This window comes from Chiloscyllium plagiosum, chromosome 31 (assembly GCF_004010195.1).
Source record: "Chiloscyllium plagiosum isolate BGI_BamShark_2017 chromosome 31, ASM401019v2, whole genome shotgun sequence".
NCBI classification, from domain to species: Eukaryota; Metazoa; Chordata; class Chondrichthyes; order Orectolobiformes; family Hemiscylliidae; genus Chiloscyllium; species Chiloscyllium plagiosum.
In genome coordinates this window covers 14,381,531-14,406,585 of record NC_057740.1, presented here as the reverse complement: position 1 = coordinate 14,406,585, position 25,055 = coordinate 14,381,531, and the positions used below count along the sequence as shown (strand labels likewise).

General features: G+C 40.5%; 1 protein-coding gene across 2 annotated transcripts in view; it reads right to left on the bottom strand.

Annotated features, from left to right (window-relative positions):
• Positions 1–25,055, bottom strand: part of LOC122565244 (tight junction protein ZO-3-like) — a 91,619-nt gene that overhangs the window by 24,582 nt on the left and 41,982 nt on the right. For both annotated transcript variants that reach the window (XM_043721011.1, XM_043721012.1), the window contains 8 exons: positions 23,918–24,020; positions 21,151–21,628; positions 14,006–14,109; positions 7,537–7,693; positions 6,101–6,200; positions 4,231–4,298; positions 2,029–2,107; positions 909–1,065 (listed from right to left, as the gene is read on the bottom strand). In XM_043721011.1, coding sequence (XP_043576946.1) covers positions 909–1,065; positions 2,029–2,107; positions 4,231–4,298; positions 6,101–6,200; positions 7,537–7,693; positions 14,006–14,109; positions 21,151–21,628; positions 23,918–24,020 — 1,246 coding nt within the window. The remainder of the gene's footprint in view (positions 1–908; positions 1,066–2,028; positions 2,108–4,230; positions 4,299–6,100; positions 6,201–7,536; positions 7,694–14,005; positions 14,110–21,150; positions 21,629–23,917; positions 24,021–25,055) is intronic.

Genomic DNA, 25,055 nt, shown 5'->3' with positions numbered 1-25,055 from the left:
CCAGGGAGGCAACATACCTTCCGGGAATCCCGATCCTGACCACAAAATCTCCTGTCGATTCCCCTAACTATTGAGTCCCCTACCACGAGTACTTTTCTATTCTGCCCCCTTCCCTTCTTTGCCACAGTGTCAGGCTCAGTGCCAGAGAACTGACTGCTATGGCTTTCCTCTGGTAGGTCATCCCCCCCGCAGTATCCCAAACGGTATACTTATTGCTGAGGGGAATGTCGACAGGGGATCTCTGCGCTGTCTGACTGTCCCCTTTCCTCCCCCTAACTGTAACCCATTTATCCTTGTCCTGAGCCTTAGGAGTGACCAACTCCTGGTAACTCCTCTCAATTACCCCCTCAGCCTCCCGAATGATCCATAGTTCATCCAGCTCCAGCTCCAATTCCCTAATACGGTTTTCAAGGAGCTGGAGTTGGGTGCACTTCCCACAGATGTAGCCAGCGGAGACGTGTGCCATGTCTTCCATTGTTCTAAATTGTATTTTAGTTTCCTCTGTAATAGGTTTTTGGTAAATTACTCCACATTTTAACATCCCTTTGTGACAAAAATAAATCTATAATTTCCCCTTTTATCCGGATTTTGTGCTTCTTGTTGAGAGTTGCCTTTGTCCTTGCTTGGACATCTTTCAGATGATCCATTTTCAGTGAACACCTATTGTGGGGGTAGATATTTTCTCAATAACCTGCTCAGCCATGTTCTTATACACCTTTGGCGCAAATGGGACTTGAACCTGGGCCTCAGTAGGTGGTTGTGGGTGAAAGTGGACCCCTTACGACCTTTACCCAGATAAATTCTTCACATTAATAAGCCAAATATTCATGTTAAAAAGTCCATAAAATAATGGCAAGAGAGGTTTTGGAATGTCAATACTAATAAATTAGAGTTGAGCATTCAGTTACCTGCAGAATCTGGTCTCCTTTTTGGATTCCCTGTCTGGCTGCAGGGCTTTCATCGAGAACTCGAGATACGAATATTCCAACATCATTGCCTCCAGCTAACTGCAGGCCAACACTGGCATCCTTGACAAACCTTGCCACTTTCATGTCTGGACTGTAGCTAAATATTGATATACATGGTTATTTAGTTAGTGAGCACATATTAGGGACTAACCTGAATAGACCCAAAAACAAGCATGGAACTTGTAACGTGTGATTATCCCGTGTCCTTTTAATTGGATGCAAGCATCACAGGAATTTCATGCTGTCTGCTCTGAGTTGGTTATTGACTACAAGCATCAGCAAGGGGCCAAACTTGTTGCTTGCTAGCATGATGTAAAGCTAGCATCTACTACCATAAGTCTCACTTTTACATCTTATGGGAGATGCTTGCTAAAGGTGTTAACATCAATTGTGTATACAACAAGGAGTAATAGTTGATTAGGGAGAAGAGAGTTTCAGGATACTTTAGCCTACAGGAGACCAAAGTTTATTTAATTCATGACATTATGTTTACAGTTTTTTACTTTCAGATCATCAACAGATCTGCTGATAAATTTACATTGTGGGACAACATACTTTTTTCCCCTCTCCCCTAATAGCCCTGGTCATCCTCTAGTACAGTCCTGCAGTAATACATGTTTCTTCAGCAAATCTGCTTAAGCGCAATTGAAGAATTTAGACCATTATTTGTAGAATGCAAGTTTTCCTTACCTATATTAGCTATAACCCGATTTTGGTCCCATTAATTTAAAATCGTGCTACTGCGTGATTTTTTTTATAACGCGAGGTTGCACAAGTACAGAACTATCATGCTGTATCAGAACCGACTGTATCTTGTGCAAATGGCCTTTCATCATGCTCCAGGCTACAACTAGCAACAAGAATGCAACAGGATACTGAATGGCCTTGAGACTGTATCCCAAGCACCAGTCAGCACCTTGTGGAGAGGAGAAGAGGAGATAACAGGTGAATGAGTTAGATTCTGTTGTTCCCTCGGCTAAATATGTAAGTCAACTTGCAGTCATGCAGATATTGCACATTGCCCTTAGCTAATTTGGCCTCATAGTCTATTGGCACTTACCCAACATTATATTCATCCTGTGGCCTTGTGTTTGAAGTCTTTATAGGAGCAGCATATGTTCGCTCCTCAACAACTGCATCTGGAAAAGTAAAGTCAAAGAATTACAGTGAGAAGCGACCTTCAAGAAATGAAGAAAACAAAATTCCTACACAATCAGCTGCTCACTGCACTGTAAAACTCTTGACTACACTATTTGATCCAGCCACTCACTTCATGAAGATAAAATGTTTTTTCAGCGGAGCAATTTGGGAGTAGCTCTGGATTCTCATATTGTTTCATGAATGTTGACTTTGGTATGGTGGGTAAGATCAGCCTGGATTTTGGTCTTGATTCTATTCTGGCTATTTTTACTGCAGTTACCTGGAGGGCCATAGAGACAAGATTAGGTTTGACTTTGTGTTCTCAGCTGCTGGGTTTGGACAGCTTGGTTACTCTAGCTCTCCAAGCTCACACATGATCACTGAGCTGAGACTACACAGGGCTGCTGAGAAACTGTAATTCATCAGAGATGCAGTACCTTCAGTTGAGAAATGAAATTAATGAAACAAGTGGTGACTTTACATATATTTGAAGAAAATGTATTCTATGATAGGTGTGACTGATGGAGCTGAGGTATTTGATCTCTATGCAGCAAGATTCAGGTTCCCCATTTCTGCCAGTGATATATGAACAGAGAACTTACAACAAAGAAACAGGATGTTAGTTGGAGCAGCTCATGTTAACTTTCCCACTCTGCACAACCAAACAATTCAAATAACATTCACACAGCATGTTCCCAGACATCTTCAGCCTCCTTTCCAATCTCAACTTGAATGTTACAGCAGCTATTGTCTCAATCACTAACTCCTGTAATGAATTCCTTATCTTCACAATTCTCTGTCCTTTTTCTTACCTTCCATTTTGAAATCTCCTCAATCTTCAGCCCCTTGATTTTGCATTTCTTGACAATTAGAACTGATAAATATAAGTGGTCAAATAAAGTAGTAGTAGAATTAATGCAAGTTGCATTAGAGCTAATATTTGAGTTGCTGATTCTGGAGTTTACTAAAAGCAGGGCTAAATTTTCCCTTCCAGGGCACAGTGGGCTTAGAAGAGGGAAGTCTCAAGTAAACAGAGCAGAGCTGTGACTTCTTCCTGATGCATTCCTAATGACTGGGTAATTTCAGGAATGGCTGCCTATTCCATGAAGGCGGGAAGTCAATTTGCACATTTAAGGCTCCAAATAGGAGTGATCCAGGGGCTCAGTGGCATTTGTCCAAGAGCAGAGTAGTACTCCCATCACATGTGGAAGCCTTATGCTTAAAGCTATTGTGCAATCTCAATTGTGGCAGTGTGCATTTCTGTGTGTGTGTGAGAGAGATAGAGTGAATGAGTGCAAGAGATACACTATCCTCTTACTGTTCAGTGGTGTTAATCATTTCATTCATTTTTGTAGTGATTGTTACGAGGTCAGCCAATTGCATCTCACAGAATATGAGTTCCCTGACTGGGGCTGTTAATCGGTCTAATCAGGGAGTCTTGGTTAACAGATATAAGCAGGACTGTCAGAGGTTCTGTTCACTCTGGGAGCTGGCTATGAGGAAGCCAGACCAGGGTCAAGTACTATACATGTGTAAATAAAGGATGACAGGATACCTGTCTCTGTGGAGTTATTTGATTTTTATGACCGTCATTTGTGACCAAGATGAGCAATTTCCTCAAGTCCACCTATGTCATAAGCAGCACCACTTTTGACTTTTTGACTTTCCATGATGGGTGGCTTCCTGAGAACCCTACCAATTTGGGAATGGCTCATTGTCCTCAATTGGACAGCAAATGTGGAAATTTCAAATCAGGAGGTCAACTCTGGAAAATAACTTTGTTAATCAGCTTCTCAGCCATTGTGGGCTAGGGACCCTCATTTCCCCTCTAGGCTGGCTCCCACAGCTCACAGGAAATTCAAACTGTGTGTCTTCCGATCACGGAGCGAACGGCACCATCTAATTTACTGTAGAACACTGGACCCCCATGGCTACTGTCAGCAGCAGAGCTGTCAGTTAAATGATTATTAAAAGTAATTCATAAACAATAAATTGCTAAACTAAATGCACTCATTGCTGTGAAGTATGGCTGTGAAGATCAATCAGTAAGCACCAAAATAGTTGAACTGACTTTCAACTGAGATTTTGCACTAGAAATGGACTGATTCTCACTGCTACTCACCATGAGGGGGTTTGGAGGCTGTAGGTCTGACCTCTAACTCTGACACTGGTTTTGTGTTTGGCTTCAAGCTGGAAAAGAAGTGAGAATCCTTATCAGCATCAACCAAGCCTTGAACATAAAGCAAAATAAATGGATTGGTTTACAGCACCAATTTAATCCAGGATATCCATCACAAGAAAATTAAACATTGATCATATGTATACACTATTCTCTTTGTGCACTATTTCAATATAGGAGTTAATTCACTTTAAATGGGCTAATGCTTAAGGCATGAAAGCAAACAAACTATGTCCAGACCTGTTAAGGATTTGTTTATTATTCTTCACGGATTTGTTATTGACATTGTTATCTCTCAACCAGTTTGGGTTTTAAAGGTTTAACCCACAAGGCTGTGGGGCACAAGATAATGGACAATGAAATAAATTTGCTTCTGGCAGGGTACTTTAACTATTGCAACAATGCTTACCTTATCTCTGAAACTGGGTGTGGATATCCTGGACTGGAGAATCCAACAGACATTGATTACAGCCAACTATTATAATAAACTATTTTTTATCAGTTGGACTGTGGACTTGAAAATATGAAGTTACTGTTTTAAATAGGGACTGTTGTAAAAGATGTTGCAGTTTTTAAAAATAAAATGAGTTATTGGAATTCATTGTGTGCCATATCGACAATATTGCTTTATTCAAGCACTTGGGGTAGATATTAAACATCTTGGCTCTGAGAGTATCCAGGTGCAGTTTAGTCCAATAATAGAGTTTTGATTGGTTTTTCAACCACCAGGGCCAATTACAGGCACTCAGGAGAACCAGCATTGTACAGTTACTTGATTAATTCCTGGATATTTAGCCTGGATTCAGGAGTGGATGTGGATCATATAGCTGAAACATCCAGCTGGTGAAGGAGAAAATATCTTTGTGAGTGGTGAGGTAAAAGAACATTCCAAGTCATCAGTGACACTTTCTCTCTCTGCAAATTCTTTTCTTGAAAAGCAAATGGAAAAGAACTTTGAAAGACACTAATAGGGCAAATCTTCAACAAGTGATTGTAAAGTTGAGAATTGGTATGTCTACAATCCCACATCCTACTCAGTCTATCAAAAGGAACCAGAGGGAAACTGAAGGGAAATGTCTCATTGACAACTGTAATCCAGACTATTGCCAGAACTATGCTTTACTGATATCATTTTTTGTTGCTTCCTCACCCAAAATATTTGTGTCTTGTCTCTTTCGTGTGTCAGTATGTGTACACTTCTTTTTTAACAAATGGGTAGAGTTAGTGAATTAATACTTTGTTTTTATTCAATAGCAGACAAGAAACACAATCTGTTTGCAATAAATAATTGCTTTCTTGTTAAGTACAGAAACCTAATGATATTTTCTTTTATCCTAGGCTCATCAGTCAGGTATATTGGATAGTTAAATTGAATCTTATCCATTTTGTGACACTCCGGTAATAGTAGGGATTGATTTCCAGTGCACTACCTTATTAAGTCGTGCCAATATTACACACAAACATTATATTACAAGGAATAGCATACTTTCAACAGCTTGCAAATAATCACGTGATCTCTGAGGTAAGATGGAGTGTGAGATGTTTACACCCTAGCTCATATACTTTGATACAATGATGACATTATGAGCATGCTTCTGAATGGTATACTGACCACAAATCATGGCACAGCAGATATTGGATTCTTAGCCTTTGGTTTCTTGGTTGAAGATATGGTAACCACGGTATCAGTATTTAAAGGAATCTAACTAGAAGTTAAAAACACTGGCCTTAGTACTTGACAAAGCGGCCTTCATGTCAGTTTCTGCACTTTGTAAATTGGCCTCTCCATTACTGTGCTCAGTAAAAAGATTACCTTCCATTGCTCTTCATTGTATTGCGAGGATCCCCCACAGTATGCTTTGGCCAATTCTCAATTGGTGAATCTGTACGTTCAGGCTCAATGTCTGAATATTCTATACAGAAAAATACAGATCATCAGAATGATTTGAGAAATGAAGCTTTATTCCACATCTGTTTTGAAAAAATTAACCCATTTTTGTCTCTTATGACAACAGTCATCACCAATGGGATTGGGACAGGTAATGTGGTTGTTAACTGGAAGTTTCAAAAGAGAAAGTTGGACATCAAAAGCCTGCTTTAAAAGTTTTCAGCTCTGTCTTGCAAAGGAGTTAGCTGCAACCAAGTGAATATTAGAACTCAAACCCCTAATTTAAAACCACAAACACCATCATCAATACCTAATTGCGTCCTGGTCCATTTGCAGATGGCGATACTATGGATTTTCAGCATTGGAAAGAGATTGCACTGGAAATTACTGTCGTGATATTAGCCAATGATTATTGATTTTTGTCTCTACTGGCTGTTTTAGTGGAGTTCTTGGCGAAAGTCAGCACAAACCCTGGAGTCACGGAGTAAACAGACATTAACATTGTTTTTCAATAGCTGTACCAATCTTCTGCAAACGTTACAGTGGGAGATTGGTGTAACCTTTTGAAAGTTATATCACACAGTATTTACCATGCTGTCCATGCAGTAAGCTTATTATTGCAAGGTTAATGTGTGTTTCAGTGTTGTAGGGTGGAATCTTGTTGAAGTGATGTGCATCCTGTGAAACCTCATCACTCCTACATTACCCTCTGGTGATCTGGGTTACTCCACTATTCTGGGACTCTGCAGCCTGTCCTTCCAGCAGGAGCTGTGGCCTTGCAAGTGGTGGTACTGAGCACAAGTGTTGGTGGTCTCTGATTGGCTGGCACCTCTCAGTAGGTGAGACCTCCCCTCCTGGGGAAGTTGCTCCATTTTCCTCGTCATTGAACCTTCCTGCACAGATATCTCACCAGTTCCCCAGCCAACAGGCAATAGCCCTGATGCTTCAATGAGATTGACCAGTCCCACCTCAAGAAGGGTCAGGCTAGTTGCAGCTGTTTGACACCTTGTATGAAGACAAGCCACCTCCAGCAAGGTTAATATCAGTAGCAATGGGATGAGGCCCTTAAATAGTGATTAATTGGCCACTTTAGGGCCCCAAATGGTAGTGGAATGGAAGAATCAGCCAAAGGCTGTTCCACCCTGAACTTCATTCTGATGGAGGGAGGGTTCATGTCCACACTGCTGGCCCAACCAAATCCCTTCCCACCTGCAAACTTGTCACTAGCAAGAGCAAAAACTTCAGCCAAGAGGATGTGAAATGGGGACAAATCAAAAGGCAACAGAATTCCCCTGAGATTCTGGTAATTGAAGAATTAAAGTCAGAATCTCATAATATTGTTTTGTAGTTTGGCCACTTACCTTCCAAGCTGTTTTCCTCACTGTCCATCAGTTCAGGAACATTGATCAGAAACTGTTCATTATCTCGTAGGACCACCAACCTCAGCTCCCCCTCTGACTTCTCAATTAGTGTCCTTGTATCTTCCAATGATATATTCTCAGTTACTACACCATTAATCTAGACAAAGGAAATGATCCATCACCATCACTTCTTCCAACATTTGTCCATTAGAAACATAAAGATACTTAAAATAAGCTATTATCGCCCTTTTAAATCAATCTCAACATAACCTACCAACTATATCACATAGTCCTTCATACCTTCATGATCAAGAGATGTTTCTTAATTTTGAATGGAATGTGTGTAGAAACAGAATGTAGGAGCAGGAGTAGGCCATTTGGCTCTTCAAGCCTTCTCCACCATTCAGCACAATCACGGCTGATCCTCTATCTCAATACCATATTTCCACTTTCCCTCCATACTCCTTAATGCCTTTAAAAATGTATGCACCTCTTTTTTGGTCGTATCGAGTGAACTGGCCATCACAGTCGAGTGGTAGTAACTCCACATGTTGACCACACTGTGGAAGGAAAAAGGAATTTCCCCATGTCAGTCTTAAATGGCCTACTCTGTATTCTGAGGCTGGGATAGCCCTGGCTCAAGACTCCACAACCAGGGGATCCATTTATTCTGTGTCCAGGTTGTCTAGTTCTGCTAGAATTTTGTATGTTTTAGTCAGGTCCCTCTAATTCTTCTAAACTCTAATGAATATAGGCTTAGTTAAAACAATTTCTCTCAGCCTGTCATCTCTGGTATCAGTCTAATGAAACTTACCTACATTCCCTCTATGACAAATATATCCACTTTATAGAATGGAGACCAAAACTGCACGTAATACTCCAGGTGCAGTCTCACCAAGGCTCTGTATAACTGCTGTAAGACATTCCTACTTCAAATCCTTTTGCAACGAAGGCCACCATACAACTATGCCTTCCTAACTGCTTGTTGCACTTCCCTGTTAACTTTCATTGACTGGTGTATGAGGATGCTTGGATGCCTTTGGACATCTGCATTTCCCGATATATTACCATTAATCAAAAAGCTTTTCCCATCTATTTTCCACACCAAAGTGAAAATAAACTTTTAATTGAAACAATTATCCACATTGTACTGCATTTGCCATGTTTTTTTCCCACACACAATGTTGTTGGCAGCATTTGTTGACCATTCCTAATCCTCCTTGAACTGAATGACTTTCTCAGCCATTTCAGAGGGAAGTTGAAAATCAACCACACTGGGTCTAGAATTGCACGTAGACTAGATCAGGTAAGGATGACCTGATTTCCTTCCCTAAAGAGCATAGTGACAATCAATGATAGCTGATACAGTCACCACCAGCTGCTGTAGTGGGATTTAAATGTGTCCCAGAGAATCAGCCCTGGATGTCTGGATTACTAGCCCTGTGACGGCACCATTAAGCAACCATCTCCTAACTTCTTCTTCATCCTATTGATACGTTCCACTGGGAATGCTTTCCCTGCTCATGAATTCCCAAAATGATCTCTGTTTTCCCTTAAACTTATTTAATTTTCCATTTTGCATTTCTCATAGTTAAACTCATTCCCTGATTTTTATTTATCATTGTTCTAGCAAGTTGAGAAGAAATCAAGGTGGATTATTTAAATCAAGGTGGCTGACCTTGGAGGAACCCATGTGGGAGACCTCACAGCACGGGAACAGGTAAGTGCATAGGCTTTAAGTGTAACCTTGCTGTAAATCTACAATAGTGAGTAGAGTGGGTTCTTTCTTGATTACATGTTTTATTGAGATCTATCTCTTGATTAAATTTTAAAAATATAAACCAAAAGCATTAAGTTAGCCTGGAGCAGTGTTTATTTTAGAGCAATAATTCAGGGTTATTTTCTGGGTCTGTAGATTGTGAAGGAGCAATGTTGGCCTTTAGTAGAGTGATGTGCTCTTCCTGTCAGATGTGGGAGTTTAGGGAGAGTTTCCATGTGACTGATGATTATGTCTGAGGGAAGTGTCTTTGGTTGTGAATCCTATCATATTATATGGATCCGTTGGAGTGGCAGTTAGAGGCAATAAGGAATTTACAGGAGCCAGGGGTATGATAGATGGCAGTTATAGGAAGGGAGGAAAGCCACAGATACAGTAAGGTAGATGGGTTAACTGCAGGAAAGATAGGAGAGGGAGGCAGGTAGTGCAGGAGTCTCCTGTCGCTATCCCCATTTCAAATAAGTATGTTGTTTTGGAAAATGTAGGGGGTGATGGACTCTCAGGGGAATGTAACACAGCCAAGTTTCTGGTACCGAGACTGACTCTAATGTAACAAGGGATACATCAGGTTCCAAGCGATCAATTGTGACAGGGGACTCTCTAGTCAGAGGCACAGACAGATGTTTCTGTGGCCAGCAGTGAAAAGTCAGAATGGCATGTTACCTTGTTGGTGCCAGGATCAACGATATCTCGGAGAAGGTGCAGAATGTTCTCAAAGGGGAGAGTGACCAGTAGAAGGTCATTGCACACATTGGAACAAGGACATAAGAAGGAAAAATGATGAGATTCGGAAGGGAGGATATGGAAAGTTAGGCAGGAATTTAAAAAGATGGTCCTTGATGGTATTCACATCTGGATTACTGCCAGTGCTACGAGCTAGTGAGGATAAGAATAAGAGTTTAGCACAGGTGAATACGTGGCTGAGGAGCTGGTGCAGGGGAGAAGGGTTCACATTTTCGGATCATTGGAATCTCTTCTGGGGTAGTGCAGGAGTTTCTTGTGGTTATCCCCATTTCAAACAGTATGCTGTTTTGGAAAATGGAGGGGGTGATGGCACAAGTGGACGGCTTGGACCTGAATTGAAAAGGGACTGATATACTGGCAGGGAGATTGGCCAGAGTTGCTCTGGAGGGTGGGGGTGGGGGGTTCAGGAGGAACTGGGGGTTGTGTGGAGATGGTGGGACCCAGAGAAATAGTGAGGAAAGAGATCACTCTGAGACTGGTACGGTTGGGAAAAGGAGGAAAAGGAGTGAGTCAAACAGTCAGGGCCGGCAGGAACAAAGCAGAGAACAAGGTAGGACTGATAAATTAAACTGCATTATTTCAATGCAAGAGGCCTAACAGGGAAGGCAGATAAACTCAGAGCATGCGTAGGAACATGTGACTGGGATATCATTGCAATTACAGAAACATGGCTCAGGGATGGACAGGACTGACAGCTTAATGTTCCAGGATACAAATACTACAGGAAGGCTAGAAAGGGGGCAGGAGAGGCAGGGGAGTAATGTTTTTGATAAGGGATAGCATTACTCCTGTATTTAGGGAAGATATTCCCAGGAATACATCCAGGGAAGTTATTTGAGTGGAACTGAGAAATAAGAGAGGGATGGTTAGTTCGCTGCTCCTTGGATGCTGCCTAAACTGCTGTGTTCTTCCAGCACCACTAATCCAGAATCTGGTTTCCAGCATCTGCAGTCATTGTTTTTAGCTTGTATTAAAGATCTCCCAATAATCAGCAGGAAATTGAGAAATAAATTTGTAAGGAGATCTCAGTTATCTGTAAGAATAATAGGGTGGTTATGGGGGAATTATAACTTTCCAAACATAGATTGGGACTGCCATAATGTTAAGGGGGTTTAGATGGAGAGGAACTTGTTAAGTGTGCACAAGAAAACTTTCTGATTCAACACGTGGATGTACCTACTAGAGAAAGTACAAAATTTGACATTCTCTTGGGAAATAAGGCAGGGCAAATGACTGAGGTGTCAGTGGGAGAGCACTTTAGGGCCAGCAACTATAATACTATTAGTTTTAAAGTGGTGTTGGAATAGGATGGACAGAATCCAAAAGTTGAAGTTCTAAATTAGAGGAAGGCTGATTTTAACAGTATTAGGCAAGAACTTTCAAAAGTTGACTGGGGGTGAATGTTTGCAGGGAAAGAGACAGCTGGAAAATGAGAAGCCTTCAAAAATGAGATATCGAGAGTGCAGAGACAGTGTATTCCTATCAGGGTGAAAGGAAAGGCTGGTAGGTGTATGGAATGCTGGATGACTAGAGAAATTGATGTTTGGTTAAGAGAAAGGAAGCGTATGCCAGGTATAGACAACAGAGATTGAGTGAATCCTCAGAAGAGTTTAAAGGCAGTAGGAGTATAGTTAAGAGGGATATCAGGAGGGCAAAAATGGGACATGAGATAGCTTTGAAAATAGGGTTATGGAGAATCCAGAGAAATTCTATAAAAACATTAAGGACAAAAGGGTAACTAGGGAGTGAATAGGGCCCCTCAAAGATCAGCAAAGCAGCCCATGTATGAAACTGCAAGAGATGGAGGTGACACTAAATGAGTACTTTGCATCAGTATTTACTATGGAGAAGGACATGGAAGATATAGAATGTGGGGAAATTGATGGTGACATCTTGAAAAATGTCCATATTACAGAGGAGGAGTTGCTGTCTGTCTTAAAACGCATAAAGGCGGATAAATCCCCAGGACCTGATTAGGTGTATCCTAGAACTCTGTGGGAAGCTAGGGAAGTGTTTGCTGGGCCCCTTGCTGAGATGTGTGGATCATTGATAGTCACAGGTGAGGTGCCAGAAGACTGAAGTTTGGCTAATGGGATGCCACTGGTTAAGAAAGGTGGTAAGGAGAAGCCAGACTACTACAGACTGATGTGGTTGACATTGCTGGTGGGCAAATTGTTGGAGGGAATCCTGAGGGACAAAATTTACATGTATTCAGAAAGGCAAGGACTGATAGGGATAGTCAACATGGCTTTGTGTGTGTGGGAGATCATGTCTCATGAATTTGATTGAATTTTTTGAGGAAGTAACAAAGAGGATTGATGAGGGTAGAGCGGTGGATGTGATCGACATGGATTTCAGTAAGGCATTCAACAAAGTCCCTCATGGTAGACTGGTTAGTAAGATTAGATCACACGGAATACAGGGAGAACTAGCTATTTGGATACAGAACTGGACCGAAGATAGAAGGCAGAGGGTGATGGTGGAGGGTTGCCTTTCAGACTGGAAGCCTGTGACCAGCAGTCTGACACAAGGATCGGTGCTGGGTATACTGCTTTTCATCCTTTATATAAATGGTTTGAATGTGAACCATAGAAGGTATACTTTGGAAGTTTGCAGATGACACCAAAATTGGAGGTGTAGTGGACAGCAAAGAAGTCTACCTCAGAGTATAATGGGATCTTGATCAGAAGGGCCGATGGGCTGAGGAGTGGTAGATGGAGTTTAATTTAGATAAATGCGAGGTGCTGCATTTTGAGAAAGCAAATCTTAGCAGGACTTCTTTATTTAATGGAAAGATCCTAGGAAGTGTTGCTGAACAAAGACCTTGGAGTACAGGTTCATAGCTCCTTGAAAGTGGAGTCGCAAGTAGGTAGGATAGTGAAGAAGGCATTTGGTATGCTTTCCTTTATTGGTCAGAGTATTGAGTACAGGAGTTGGGAGGTCATGTTGCAGCTGTACAGGACATTGGTTAGGCCATGGTGGAATATTGGAATATCGGAGAGATGTTGTGAAACTTGAAAGGGTTCAGAAAAGATTTACAAGGATGTTGCCAGGGTTGGAGGATTTGAGCTATAGGGAGAAGTTGAATAGGCTATTTTTCCTGGAGTGTCAGAGGCTGAGGGGTGACCTTATAGAAGTTCATAAAATCATGGATAGGATAAATAGACAAAGTCTTTTCCCTGGGGTGGGCGAGTCCAGAACTAGAGGGCATAGGTTTAGCATGAGAGGGGAAAGATATAAAAGAGACCTAAAGGGCAACTTTTTCATGCAGAAGGTGGTGCGACTTTGGCATGAGCAGCCAGAGGGTTTCATAGAGGCTGGTACAATTACAGCATTTAAAAGGCATCTACATGGGTATATGAATACGAAGGGTTTGGAGGGATATGGGCCAAATGCTGGCAAATAGGACTAGATTGAGTTGGGATAGCTGGTCAGCATGGATAAGTTGGACCAAAGATGCTGTACATCTCTATCACTCTCTGACTCTGCTGCATTGGTTGAACACACTGGGAAATGATTGGATTGCGATATTAAGGATTTGGACCAACCGATTCTAACTATCTGTTCCCCTTTTCATCTATTAGGAATCTGTTCACTTAACAATAGCTGCACTTTACAATTTATTCATGGAAAATATGTGGTAGTTTTAAGCTAAACTGGGTGTTCAACATCATCAGACAATGGCTCTCCAGGATTGTTCACACATTGCTAGTGGGCACCTGTGCCTTCAGGTCAAGGAATTCACACTACAGCATCATAGTTTTGTCTTCAACCCTTTCTTCCTGTGATTCTCAGGTTCAAGCACCTTGTGAACATTGCATCCCATTGATTATGTGCCATCCATTCATCACTTCTAAACGGGCTACCTACCCAACTGGAGATCTGCAAATATAACCTCTTATCTTCAATAATTAGTTGCTCCAAGGCATTTGATAATAGATATTTTACCTTTAGTATAATGTCTCCCTCCTTTAAGACTCCTTCCTTTGAAGCAAGGCCATCCGATGACATATGTTTAATGAAAATTTGACTGCCCAACCTCAAGCCATATTCTGTGAGAAAAAATGGCACACAAAGGTAGTTAGGAATTCACCTGTTATACTGTTCTGAAATGCTTACAATGCAAGACTTTAATCTTATCTCTCTGCTACCTTGCTCTGGGTTAAGTTGGGCACATGCAGTTTAATTATTCCTTCGGAGAGTTCATTAAGGGCAAAATGATAGGTCAGCAACACAAATGTATAACTTCACAGCAGGTAGCTGAGAAAAGCCCACTCAGATATGTTAGCTTATAAGGTGTAAAACTTATTAAAACTTTAGAAACCCCCCAGTGATGCTAGGGACAAAGGGGGACTGGTTAGCTCAGTTGGCTAGATGGCTAGTTTGCAATGCAGAGTGATGCCAATATTGTGGATTCAATTCCCACATCCCAGTTAAGGTTAGCATGAAGGACTCTCCTTCTCAACCACTCCCCTTACCTGAGGCACAGTGCCCCTCAGGTTAAGTCACCACTGTCATATCTTTCTAATGATCAAGCAGCCCTATGGTCCACTAAGACCAACAACTTTACCTTAGGGATAAAGATGATAGCCTCCCAAAGGCACAGTGAAAAGTAAGACTCTTTAATGAGTACTTTATTCAGTAGTTTATAAAAGAAAAAAATGTTGACAAATGGGAAGAAAATGTCAAGAAGGAGATGATGCGATAGATTTGCTTACAACAGATAAGTGGCTTGGTCCACAAAATTTGCTTCTCCAGTTGGCAATGTGGCAGCCATATTTAAAGTAGAGTCTAAGAACATTCCTGGAAACTACATGCCAGTCATTTTAACATCAGTGATGGCAAGATGTTAGTGACAATAGGGAAATTCTTAATAGGCACTTGGAAAGATCTGAGTTAATTAATTCAATATTTGACATTACACACACAAATATGAAATTAGCTTCTCAGAGGCTGTTTAGCAGCAAGTATATACTTAGTATGCCATTAAAAATCCAGTACACTGAACAAGATGTAACTTTTTTTAACAATAAGACAAACAGGTGACAGTGGACAGGGTGAAACTGGTGAAAAAAATCTTGAGCTGTCCCTAAAAATATATTCAAATGCACTTCACCAGTGAATCGGAGGACAATGGGTATAAGAGAAACAGAACTTAACTCACTGCCTGTCACATCAGTACTGTCATGCACTTTTACAGAAGAATGATAATGTAAGTATCATCTGTGCTCACAAGCTGGAGGTAAACACACAACATTACTAAAGCAGATCTCCATGCCCTCTTCTGGAAGATTAAAGGCAGGAGGCACATTTGAGTGTGGACTTAAATTGTGGTATCTAAATGCAATGTCACCCACCTGGGGCCAATACCCTCACACCAAAATGGAGACAATACTACAAGGCCAAATAAGATAACAGACTGGGTACTCTCTCCATGGCTTCATTGTCCACTCTGAGTATCAACCATCGGTTGTTTAATTGAATTGAATTGTACATTTTATATAAATACAAGCAGTAGAGACTGTAAGCCAAAGCTTGCACAATGATCCTTCACAAGGGAGACTGGTTAAGTGCAGCTCTAACCTGGAGGAATAAGTTTACAGAGAAATGAAGGCCTAGATTTTACTGCAGTATTGATTGTAAAAATGTCAGTGTTTGTCATTATTACTCCATTGAAATTGGCAGCAATGTTGGGTATCCACACTTGTTCAATGCAACATGGAAGTCAAGTAGTTTCTGTCAGGGATTCCACGCTCTTCTAAAGGATCAATGCCTTAGCTCTCCCAGTTAAAAATCACACAACACCAGGTTATAGTCCAACAGGTTTAATTGGAAGCACACTAGCTTTCGGAGCGACGCTCCTTCATCAGGTGATTGTGGAGGGCTCGATCGTAACACAGAATTTATAGCAAAAATTTGCAGTCTTTTGTAACTGAAATTATACATTGAAGAATTGATTGTCTGTTAAGCCTTTCATCTGTTAGAATACAGTGATAGTTTCACTTCTTTCATGCGAAAATCACAAAACCCTTTTTTTTAAAGTTGCATTCTCGGGTTAGCTGTTAACAATGGTGATAGCTAGACAATATGTTGAAGGTGTTAGCCCCCTGTGTTCTCTGTCTATGACCTGATGTTTAGATTGATTCCAATCTAAAAAGTGAGATAACAGAGTTTTACATAAATTCATGCAGTTTTTGAGCTCAGAGTTCTACATGAATGTATGTGGTTTTTGAGCAAAGTGCAATGTAACTCTGAAAGTACCAAAAAAATTCACCTCACAAAATATATGTGTGCATGTGGGTCTTTGTCTGTCTGTGTGTGTGTCTGTCTGGGGTGGGGATTGTGAGTGTGAGAAAGTCTGTGGAAGGCATCTTGAAACCTATTGTACAGGGGATCCCCAGCTTCTGTCGCGACACTACGGATTTCTTACAGAAACTCAGCACCCATGGACCAGTCGAACTGGAAACATTCCTCGTCACAATGGACGTTTCCGCACTCTACACCAGCATCCCCCACAAGGATGGCATCGTAGCAACAGCCTCAGTACTCAACACCAACGACTGCCAGTCTCCAAACACCATCCTACAACTCATCCGCTTTATCCTCGATCATAACGTCTTCACCTTTGACATCCAATTCTTCATCCAGACACACGGAACAGCCATGGGGACATGTTCCCTCTGAATCATCATTAGTACTGTTCCCTCTGAATCACCATTAGTGTTCTCTGTGAATCACCATTAGTACTGTTCCCTCTGAATCATCATTAGTACTGTTCCCTCTGAATCACCATTAGTGTTCTCTGTGAATCACCATTAGTACTGTTCCCTCTGAATCATCATTAGTACTGTTCCCTCTGAATCACCATTAGTGTTCTCTGTGAATCACCATTAGTACTGTTCCCTCTGAATCATCATTAGTACTGTTCCCTCTGAATCACCATTAGTGTTCTCTGTGAATCACCATTAGTACTGTTCCCTCTGAATCATCATTAGTACTGTTCCCTCTGAATCACCATTAGTGTTCTCTGTGAATCACCATTAGTACTGTTCCCTCTGAATCATCATTAGTACTGTTCCCTCTGAATCACCATTAGTGTTCTCTGTGAATCACCATTAGTACTGTTCCCTCTGAATCATCATTAGTACTGTTCCCTCTGAATCACCATTAGTGTTCTCTGTGAATCACCATTAGTACTGTTCCCTCTGAATCATCATTAGTACTGTTCCCTCTGAATCACCATTAGTGTTCTCTGTGAATCACCATTAGTACTGTTCCCTCTGAATCATCATTAGTACTGTTCCCTCTGAATCACCATTAGTGTTCTCTGTGAATCACCATTAGTACTGTTCCCTCTGAATCACCATTAGTAATGTTCTCTGTGAATCACCATTAGTGTTCTTCTCTGTGAATCATCATTAGTTTTGCTCTCTGTGAATCATCATTAGTTTTGCTCTCTGTGAATCATCATTAGTTTTGCTCTCTGTGAATCATCATTAGTTTTGCTCTCTGTGAATCATCATTAGTTTTGCTCTCTGTGAATCATCATTAGTTTTGCTCTCTGTGAATCATCATTAGTTTTGCTCTCTGTGAATCATCATTAGTTTTGCTCTCTGTGAATCATCATTAGTTTTGCTCTCTGTGAATCATCATTAGTTTTGCTCTCTGTGAATCATCATTAGTTTTGCTCTCTGTGAATCATCATTAGTTTTGCTCTCTGTGAATCATCATTAGTTTTGCTCTCTGTGAATCATCATTAGTTTTGCTCTCTGTGAATCATCATTAGTTTTGCTCTCTGTGAATCATCATTGCTACTGTTCTCTCTGAATCACTGGTTTGCTACTCTGTCTAAATGATGATGAGAGCTATTATGCCTGATCACCTTTGAGGTAAATATTTTTCATAAATTTTGTCATTGGATGTGATTTTGGGGGAGTGGTATAGTTACTCATTATTATTAGCTCAGTAAAGTTGCCACTGACCTCAATATCTCTTTACAAAAGCTGACCAAGTGCAAACTAACTCCACTGCTTTCTTCCTCGAAAGGGGTGAAAGGTTTACAACTGGATATTTATCTACAGTTGAATGCCTTTGGCAGGAATTAAGCACCAATTTGTCCTGCAAAAATATGTGAATAGGAGGACATCATTTAGCTCCATATACCTGATTGGCCATTCAATGAGATCATGACTGATGTGTCACCAAACTGTGACCCACCTGTGCTCTCAATACCTCTGGGTGACAAACTGTTCTCTAAGTTCTAGGTTTAATGAGTATTAGTTTAGTTTGCTAAAGAGAATTCCATTTTGCTACCATTGCTTCTGTGTAGAAGTATTTCCTATTTCACTCCTGAAAGGCTGGGTTTTAATTTTTAATTTATATCCTCTAGTCCTAAGTTCCTCAACTAGCAGAAATTTATATTTCTATCTATCTTTTCACTGCTCCTTAACAGTTTAAAAACTTTAATCAAGTCACCTCTTCTAAAGTCCAAGGAACACAACCATCTCTTGTGTAGTCTTCTGTTGTAATTTATTCTTTTGAGTTAGGTATCATTCTAATAAATTTACACTGTAATTTCTCCAAGGTCAATATATCCTGTCCATAGTACTTCAATTATGTCAAAGCTAGGACTTTGACATAAAGTCAGCGAGAAGGCACAATTTTTACCACCTTGTATTCTATTCATCTAGTTCTAAAAGCCAGCATTCCATTCAGTGTTTATAATTGTTTTCTCTCCCTGTCCGTGACATTTATCAATTTATCTGGACTCCCAAGTCTTTTTGGATTTCCACAGTTTCCAATGTTTTGCTACTTATCCTTCTTTTATAGGTTGAAAGCGGATGGCCTCACTTTTGATTACATTGAAATTCATTTGTCACAATTTTGTTCCATTTGCTTCATCTATTAGTAGTCTAGGTTTTGCTGTCAGTGGTAAAGCCATGATACTCCCTGATAACTTTGAAGAAAGCTGCCTACAAAAATCTAGTGATCACTATAGTGTGGATTCCTCATTCTTGACAGCAGTTTAAATTTGGTACCAAGCCAAAGACAGCTCAAGGCATCAGCACAAATAATGTCAGCAAGTAAAGTAAGCAGCTAATCCAGTGGAGTGTTCTCACAGAAAGCAATGCAGAAAATTAAAGGCACTCAATCCTTTCACTTATAAGTATTTCAGATCATGACATAAATTATGATTGAATTGAACTGGAAACCAATATATTACAGAAAGCTTTAGAATTTGTTTTTAATTATATGAAACACTTGTATCACATGAAGAACTTTGACATTCCACAAGTATAAAATTAGCATTTCATGGCCAGTGAGGCTGTTTAGAAGCAAATATGTACTTAAGATGCCATTAAAAAACCAACAAGATGACACTTCTTTGGATGTTTTTTACAATGAAACAGAGTGTGAATGAAGCTTCTCCTTGAATCATTGATGTTCTCACTGACTGCAGTCTGGGAGAGCTAAGATTCGGAGATGCCGGTGTTGGACTGGGGTGTACAATGTTAAAAAAAACCAACAAGATGACACTTCTTTGGATGTTTTTTACAATGAAACAGAGTGTGAATGAAGCTTCTCCTTGAATCATTGATGTTCTCACTGATTGCAGTCTGGGAGAGCTAAGATTCGGAGATGCCGGTGTTGGACTGGGGCGTACAATGTTAAAAATCACACAATACCAGGTTATAGTCCAACAGGTTTAATTGGAAGCACACTAGCTTTCGGAGCGACAGCTCCTTCATGCTGGCTTTTAGAACTAGATGAATAGAATACAAGGTAGTAAAAATTATGCCTCAGCTTACAAAGTCCTAGCTTTGACACAATTGAAGTACTATGGACAGGATATATTGACCTTGGAGAAATTACAGTGTAAATTTATTAGAATGATACCTAACTCAAAAGAATAAATTACAACAGAAGACTACACAAGAGATGGTTGTGTTCCTTGGACTTTAGAAGAGGTGACTTGATTAAAGTTTTTAAACTGTTAAGGAGCAGTGAAAAGATAGATAGAAATATAAATTTCTGCTAGTTGAGGAACTTAGGACTAGAGGATATAAATTAAAAATTAAAACCCAGCCTTTCAGGAGTGAAATAGGAAATACTTCGACACAGAAGCAATGGTAGCAATATGGAATTCTCTTTAGCAAACTAAACTAATACTCATTAAACCTAGAATTTAGAGAACAGTTTGTCACCCTGAGGTATTGAGAGCACAGGTGGGTCACAGTTTGGTGACACATCAGTCATGATCTCATTGAATGGCCAATCAGGTATATGGAGCTAAATGATGTCCTCCTATTCACATATTTTTGCAGGACAAATTGGTGCTTAATTCCTGCCAAAGGCATTCAACTGTAGATAAATATCCAGTTGTAAACCTTTCACCCCTTTCGAGGAAGAAAGCAGTGGAGTTAGTTTGCACTTGGTCAGCTTTTGTAAAGAGATATTGAGGTCAGTGGCAACTTTACTGAGCTAATAATAATGAGTAACTATACCACTCCCCCAAAATCACATCCAATGACAAAATTTATGAAAAATATTTACCTCAAAGGTGATCAGGCATAATAGCTCTCATCATCATTTAGACAGAGTAGCAAACCAGTGATTCAGAGAGAACAGTAGCAATGATGATTCACAGAGAGCAAAACTAATGATGATTCACAGAGAGCAAAACTAATGATGATTCACAGAGAAGAACACTAATGGTGATTCACAGTGAACATTAATGGTGATTCAGAGGGAACAGTACTAATGGTGATTCACAGAGAACACTAATGGTGATTGAGAGGGAGCAGTACTAATGATGATTCACAGAGAACACTAATGGTGATTGAGAGGGAGCAGTACGAGTGGAGATTCAGAGGCAGCAGTATGAACGGTGATTCACAGAGAACAGTAATAATGATGATTCAGAGAGAACAGTACTAATGGTGATTCAGGGAGAGCAGTACTAATGGTGATTCATAGACAGCAACAAGAACAGTCATACAGAGAGTAAGCAGTAGTAACAATTATTCATAGTGTACTATGCTAAATATGTTTCCCTTTTTGAAATATTGGTTTTCCATCAAGAGAAATCTCACCTTCATTAGCACTATTTTTAATAAGGTAGCTCTTGATGGGTTTCTTCACCTGGTCATAATGAATATCATCATCATCAGACTCATCATAGTAACTTCCATTTGGGTTGTGTTCTCGTCCAGCCCTTCTAGCATCGTGGTCCCGGTGGTTTTGCTGATAATTATGACTCCTTGAGGGGCTGGGACTTCGATTGTAACTCCTTGAGGGACTCCGACTTCGATCATAGCTCCTTGAGGGACTTGGACTTCGATCATAGCTGTTGTTTCTGCTAGAATCCTGGTCATGGTTATTATTATGATGGGAGTCACCGTGGTATAGATTTTGGTTTTGAATCCTTCTCAGTCTCCTGTCAGCTGGATCATAGTCCTCATCCTCATCAGAGGCATCATCGTGAGCATAGTCTGATCGACTAGAATAATAGCTGGCTGCTGGTGCTGTGTTAGTCACAGGAATCTGTACTTTATGGGGTCTCTTCACTGTCTTAAAAGAAAGGCCATAGCCATTAGTTAGCATAAAATCACTCAGCACTGAAGTCAAACAAGTACTTGCATATCAAAACAAGGACTTCCAAAAAGAATATGTTAGGTAAACGCAGTCAGTTTAAAATGAGGATGTGAGGAATCAGAATGGAGGTCACCCTAAGTGTAATATATTTGTAGAATATGTTACTGGGAAGATGTTGAATTGACAAGTCTTAAATGGGGTAAATGAATGAATGTGTTTCTAGAGGAAGATACAAGGCTATATCCCACAACCTCACATTTCTAGTGTGGATCAGCATTTGTAGTAAGCGTGGGTTGGAGAAATTGGTAATGCCCCATCTCTACCTCATGCTCCATGTGGGGTATATGTACACCATTAATAGAAGTGGTAAGAAGGGCCTAGGTAAGGCTAATCTCTGAAAAGAATTGGCTCTGCTGGGACTAAAGGTTTTTCCTGATTCCATAAAATACCTTAACTTCTACTTTTTAAATTAAATCCAAGAAAACCTCCCATGTTTAAATATTTGATTTTTGTTGACACAATGCACTACTGTAAAGTTATTTTCTCAACATTTATACAATCTGATCTCATTCCATGAGAATCACAGAAAGATTTGAGTTTCCTTTTTATTGTTAAAAGCTAAAGAATTTAGTGGAACTTTGGCAGGAGTTGGCCATGCCTTTGCTCTTTCCAGTACTTTGTGTTGCATTCATTCAATGGTTTGTCCCTTCCTCCTGTCTCTGACTGTTTAAATATTACTAACATTAAAATGATTAAAATGATTAGATTAGAGTGCTGACAGTCTGACTGACCACGGTAGAGCTCACAGATAAGTTCACATGAACATTTTTCAGTTAATGACAGGACAATGATTCTGTTTGCTCTCTCTTTCACTTGGAACATTGATTAAGTAAAGGAAATTCACAACCATTGCATTATTCCCATTTCTATAATATATATAGTGTTATTTAATTACCACCTTCTACTCAGTGACAGCTCAGCACCTCATGGGTTCTTCCAAAATCTCAACTGGCACTTCATTGCAGTAGCGCTACATTTTCAAAGGTACTATCTTTGGATGTGTTAAAATGAGAACCTTTCAAGCTGACATAACAATTCCCATGACACTATTTAAAGAAGAGTTAGTTAGGCCACATTTGGAATACTGCTTTCAATTCTGGTCTCCCTGCTAAAGGAAAGATGTTGTGAAACTTGGTAAGAGTTCAGAAAGGATTTACAAGAGTGTTGCCAGGACTGGAGCGTTTGAACTATAGGGAGAGGCAGAATAAGCTGATGCTGTTTTCCCCAAGTGTCAGAGATTGAAGAGTGACCTTGCAGAGGTTTATAAAATCATGAGGAACATGGATAGGGTGAACACCCAAAATCTTTTCTCCAGAGTAGGGGAGTCCAAAACTAGAGGGCATAGGCTTAAGGTGAGAGTGGAAAGATTTAGAAGAGACCTAAGTGGCAATATCTTCATACAGAGCATGGTGTGTGTATGGAATGAGCTGCCAGAGGAAATGGTGGAGGCTGTTACAATTACAACATTTAAAAGGGGGCATCTGGATGGGTACATGAAGAGGAAGGGTACTGGGGGCTATGAGCCAAACGCTGGCAAATGGGACTAGATTGATTTGGGATATCTGGTCGCATGGACAAGTTGGACCGAAGGGTCTGTTTCTGTGCTGTACAGCTCTATGATTATATTTATCCCTCAGGCAAGCAATAAACAGTTTAATTGATCATCATTTGGAGGATCTTCCTCTAACCAAACTGTCTGCTGCTTTTCCTTATATTACAAAAGTGATTTTTAGTTAAAAAGACCTTCATTGACGAGAAATGTTTTATATTATGTTAGGTCATCGCAAGTTAATTGTGTCTCTTCTATTTAATCTTTTTACAATATGTTCTTACAATCCAGTTAAAACTGACAAACCAGGGATTATTATTTATGCCTGTTTATCCTGAGGCTATTAAGGACAAAAATTGTTGGCATGATATTACAAATGGGCCATGCTAGTTTAGAAGGGGCATTCTAAAGGAACAAATTAAACTGATTGAATTCTGCTGCTGAGGAGGCAGCTTGCAAATGTTTTTTGCTTCTGTTGCTGGTCCAAAACTGAGCAAATACTTAATTCAATTTACACTCTGTCTGGTGCAATTTAATGCATAATTTTTGGGTTTCCACTCCTATACTGTTGTGACTCAGAGCAAAGAGATAATAATAGATATTTCAGACTCTAAGGATTTTTGCCTAAGATCAACACAGAATTTTTTCATACTCACTATGTTCACAGATTTTCCAGAACGCTTTAGATTCTGGATGGCGAAAGAGGAGGTCACATTGTCCATAGAAACACCATTCACCATAACAATCCTGTCCTTTATCCTGAAGAGAAAGAACCATTTCAAATTAAAGTTGGAAGTACACCATATCACAAGACAGCTTTATGTTATTTCCTGTTAGCAAATTGTTCCGTTCCTCTCTAAACCTTTGCAAGAGATGGTCCAGCATGTTGATGTGCGAGTCCAAGATACTGAGATCCAACTTTTTGAGACAACGGAGACTCTCTCTCTAAATAGGCTGCAGAGGGCATAATCCAGAGTCCCATCCCTTAACATGGCACCAACCATTTTAAAAGGTTCAGGAAGGCAGCTGCCCAATAAAACAGCAGTTGCCTCCAATAATTTAGTTTTCATTGCCAGGAGTGGGAAACATGACAAGTGCAGCTTGCAACTGGTAGGAACATTGTGGTTTACCCACTTACAGGCGGGCATTTCACCATGCAGCATTTACAATGGTTGCCAACCGGTGGATGGCTTGTCATTCCTTCGGGGCCACCCTTGGTAAAAATAATCAGTTAAGCCCACTTGAGCAACTGGACATCATGCAGGGGTTATGAGCTGGGAGTCACCTCCCAATCCTTTCTACCATCTGTCCCCATTCTCCTCCTGAGAAATCTCTAACCTCCCACATCATTTACCTTTGTCCTGTGTTCTCTGTTGCCATTGAACACAAGAGCTGCTAGGGTCCTGATTGGCAGCCAGCTCTTCCTGGGCAGGACTTGCACTCACAGGGTCTTCATTCCAGGGGAAGGCCTGGATGGGGGCTTGTGATCTTGTGGATTTGGCACGTGTTTTGGTGGGCCATTCCTGAATGGGGTGGTACATGTCTCTCTGCAGCTCTCCAGCCAGGAGACAAGATCCACAACTCCTCAAATAGATTAAAGATGTATTTAGAGCTGAAAATGTGTTGCTGGAAAAGCGCAGCAGGTCAGGCAGCATCCAGGGAACAGGAGAATCGACGTTTCGGGCACAGGCCCTTCTTCAGGAATGAGGAAAGTTTGTCCAGCAGGCTAAGATAAAAGGTAGGGAGGAGGGACTTGGGGGAGGGGCGTCGGAAATGTGATAGGTGGAAAGAGGT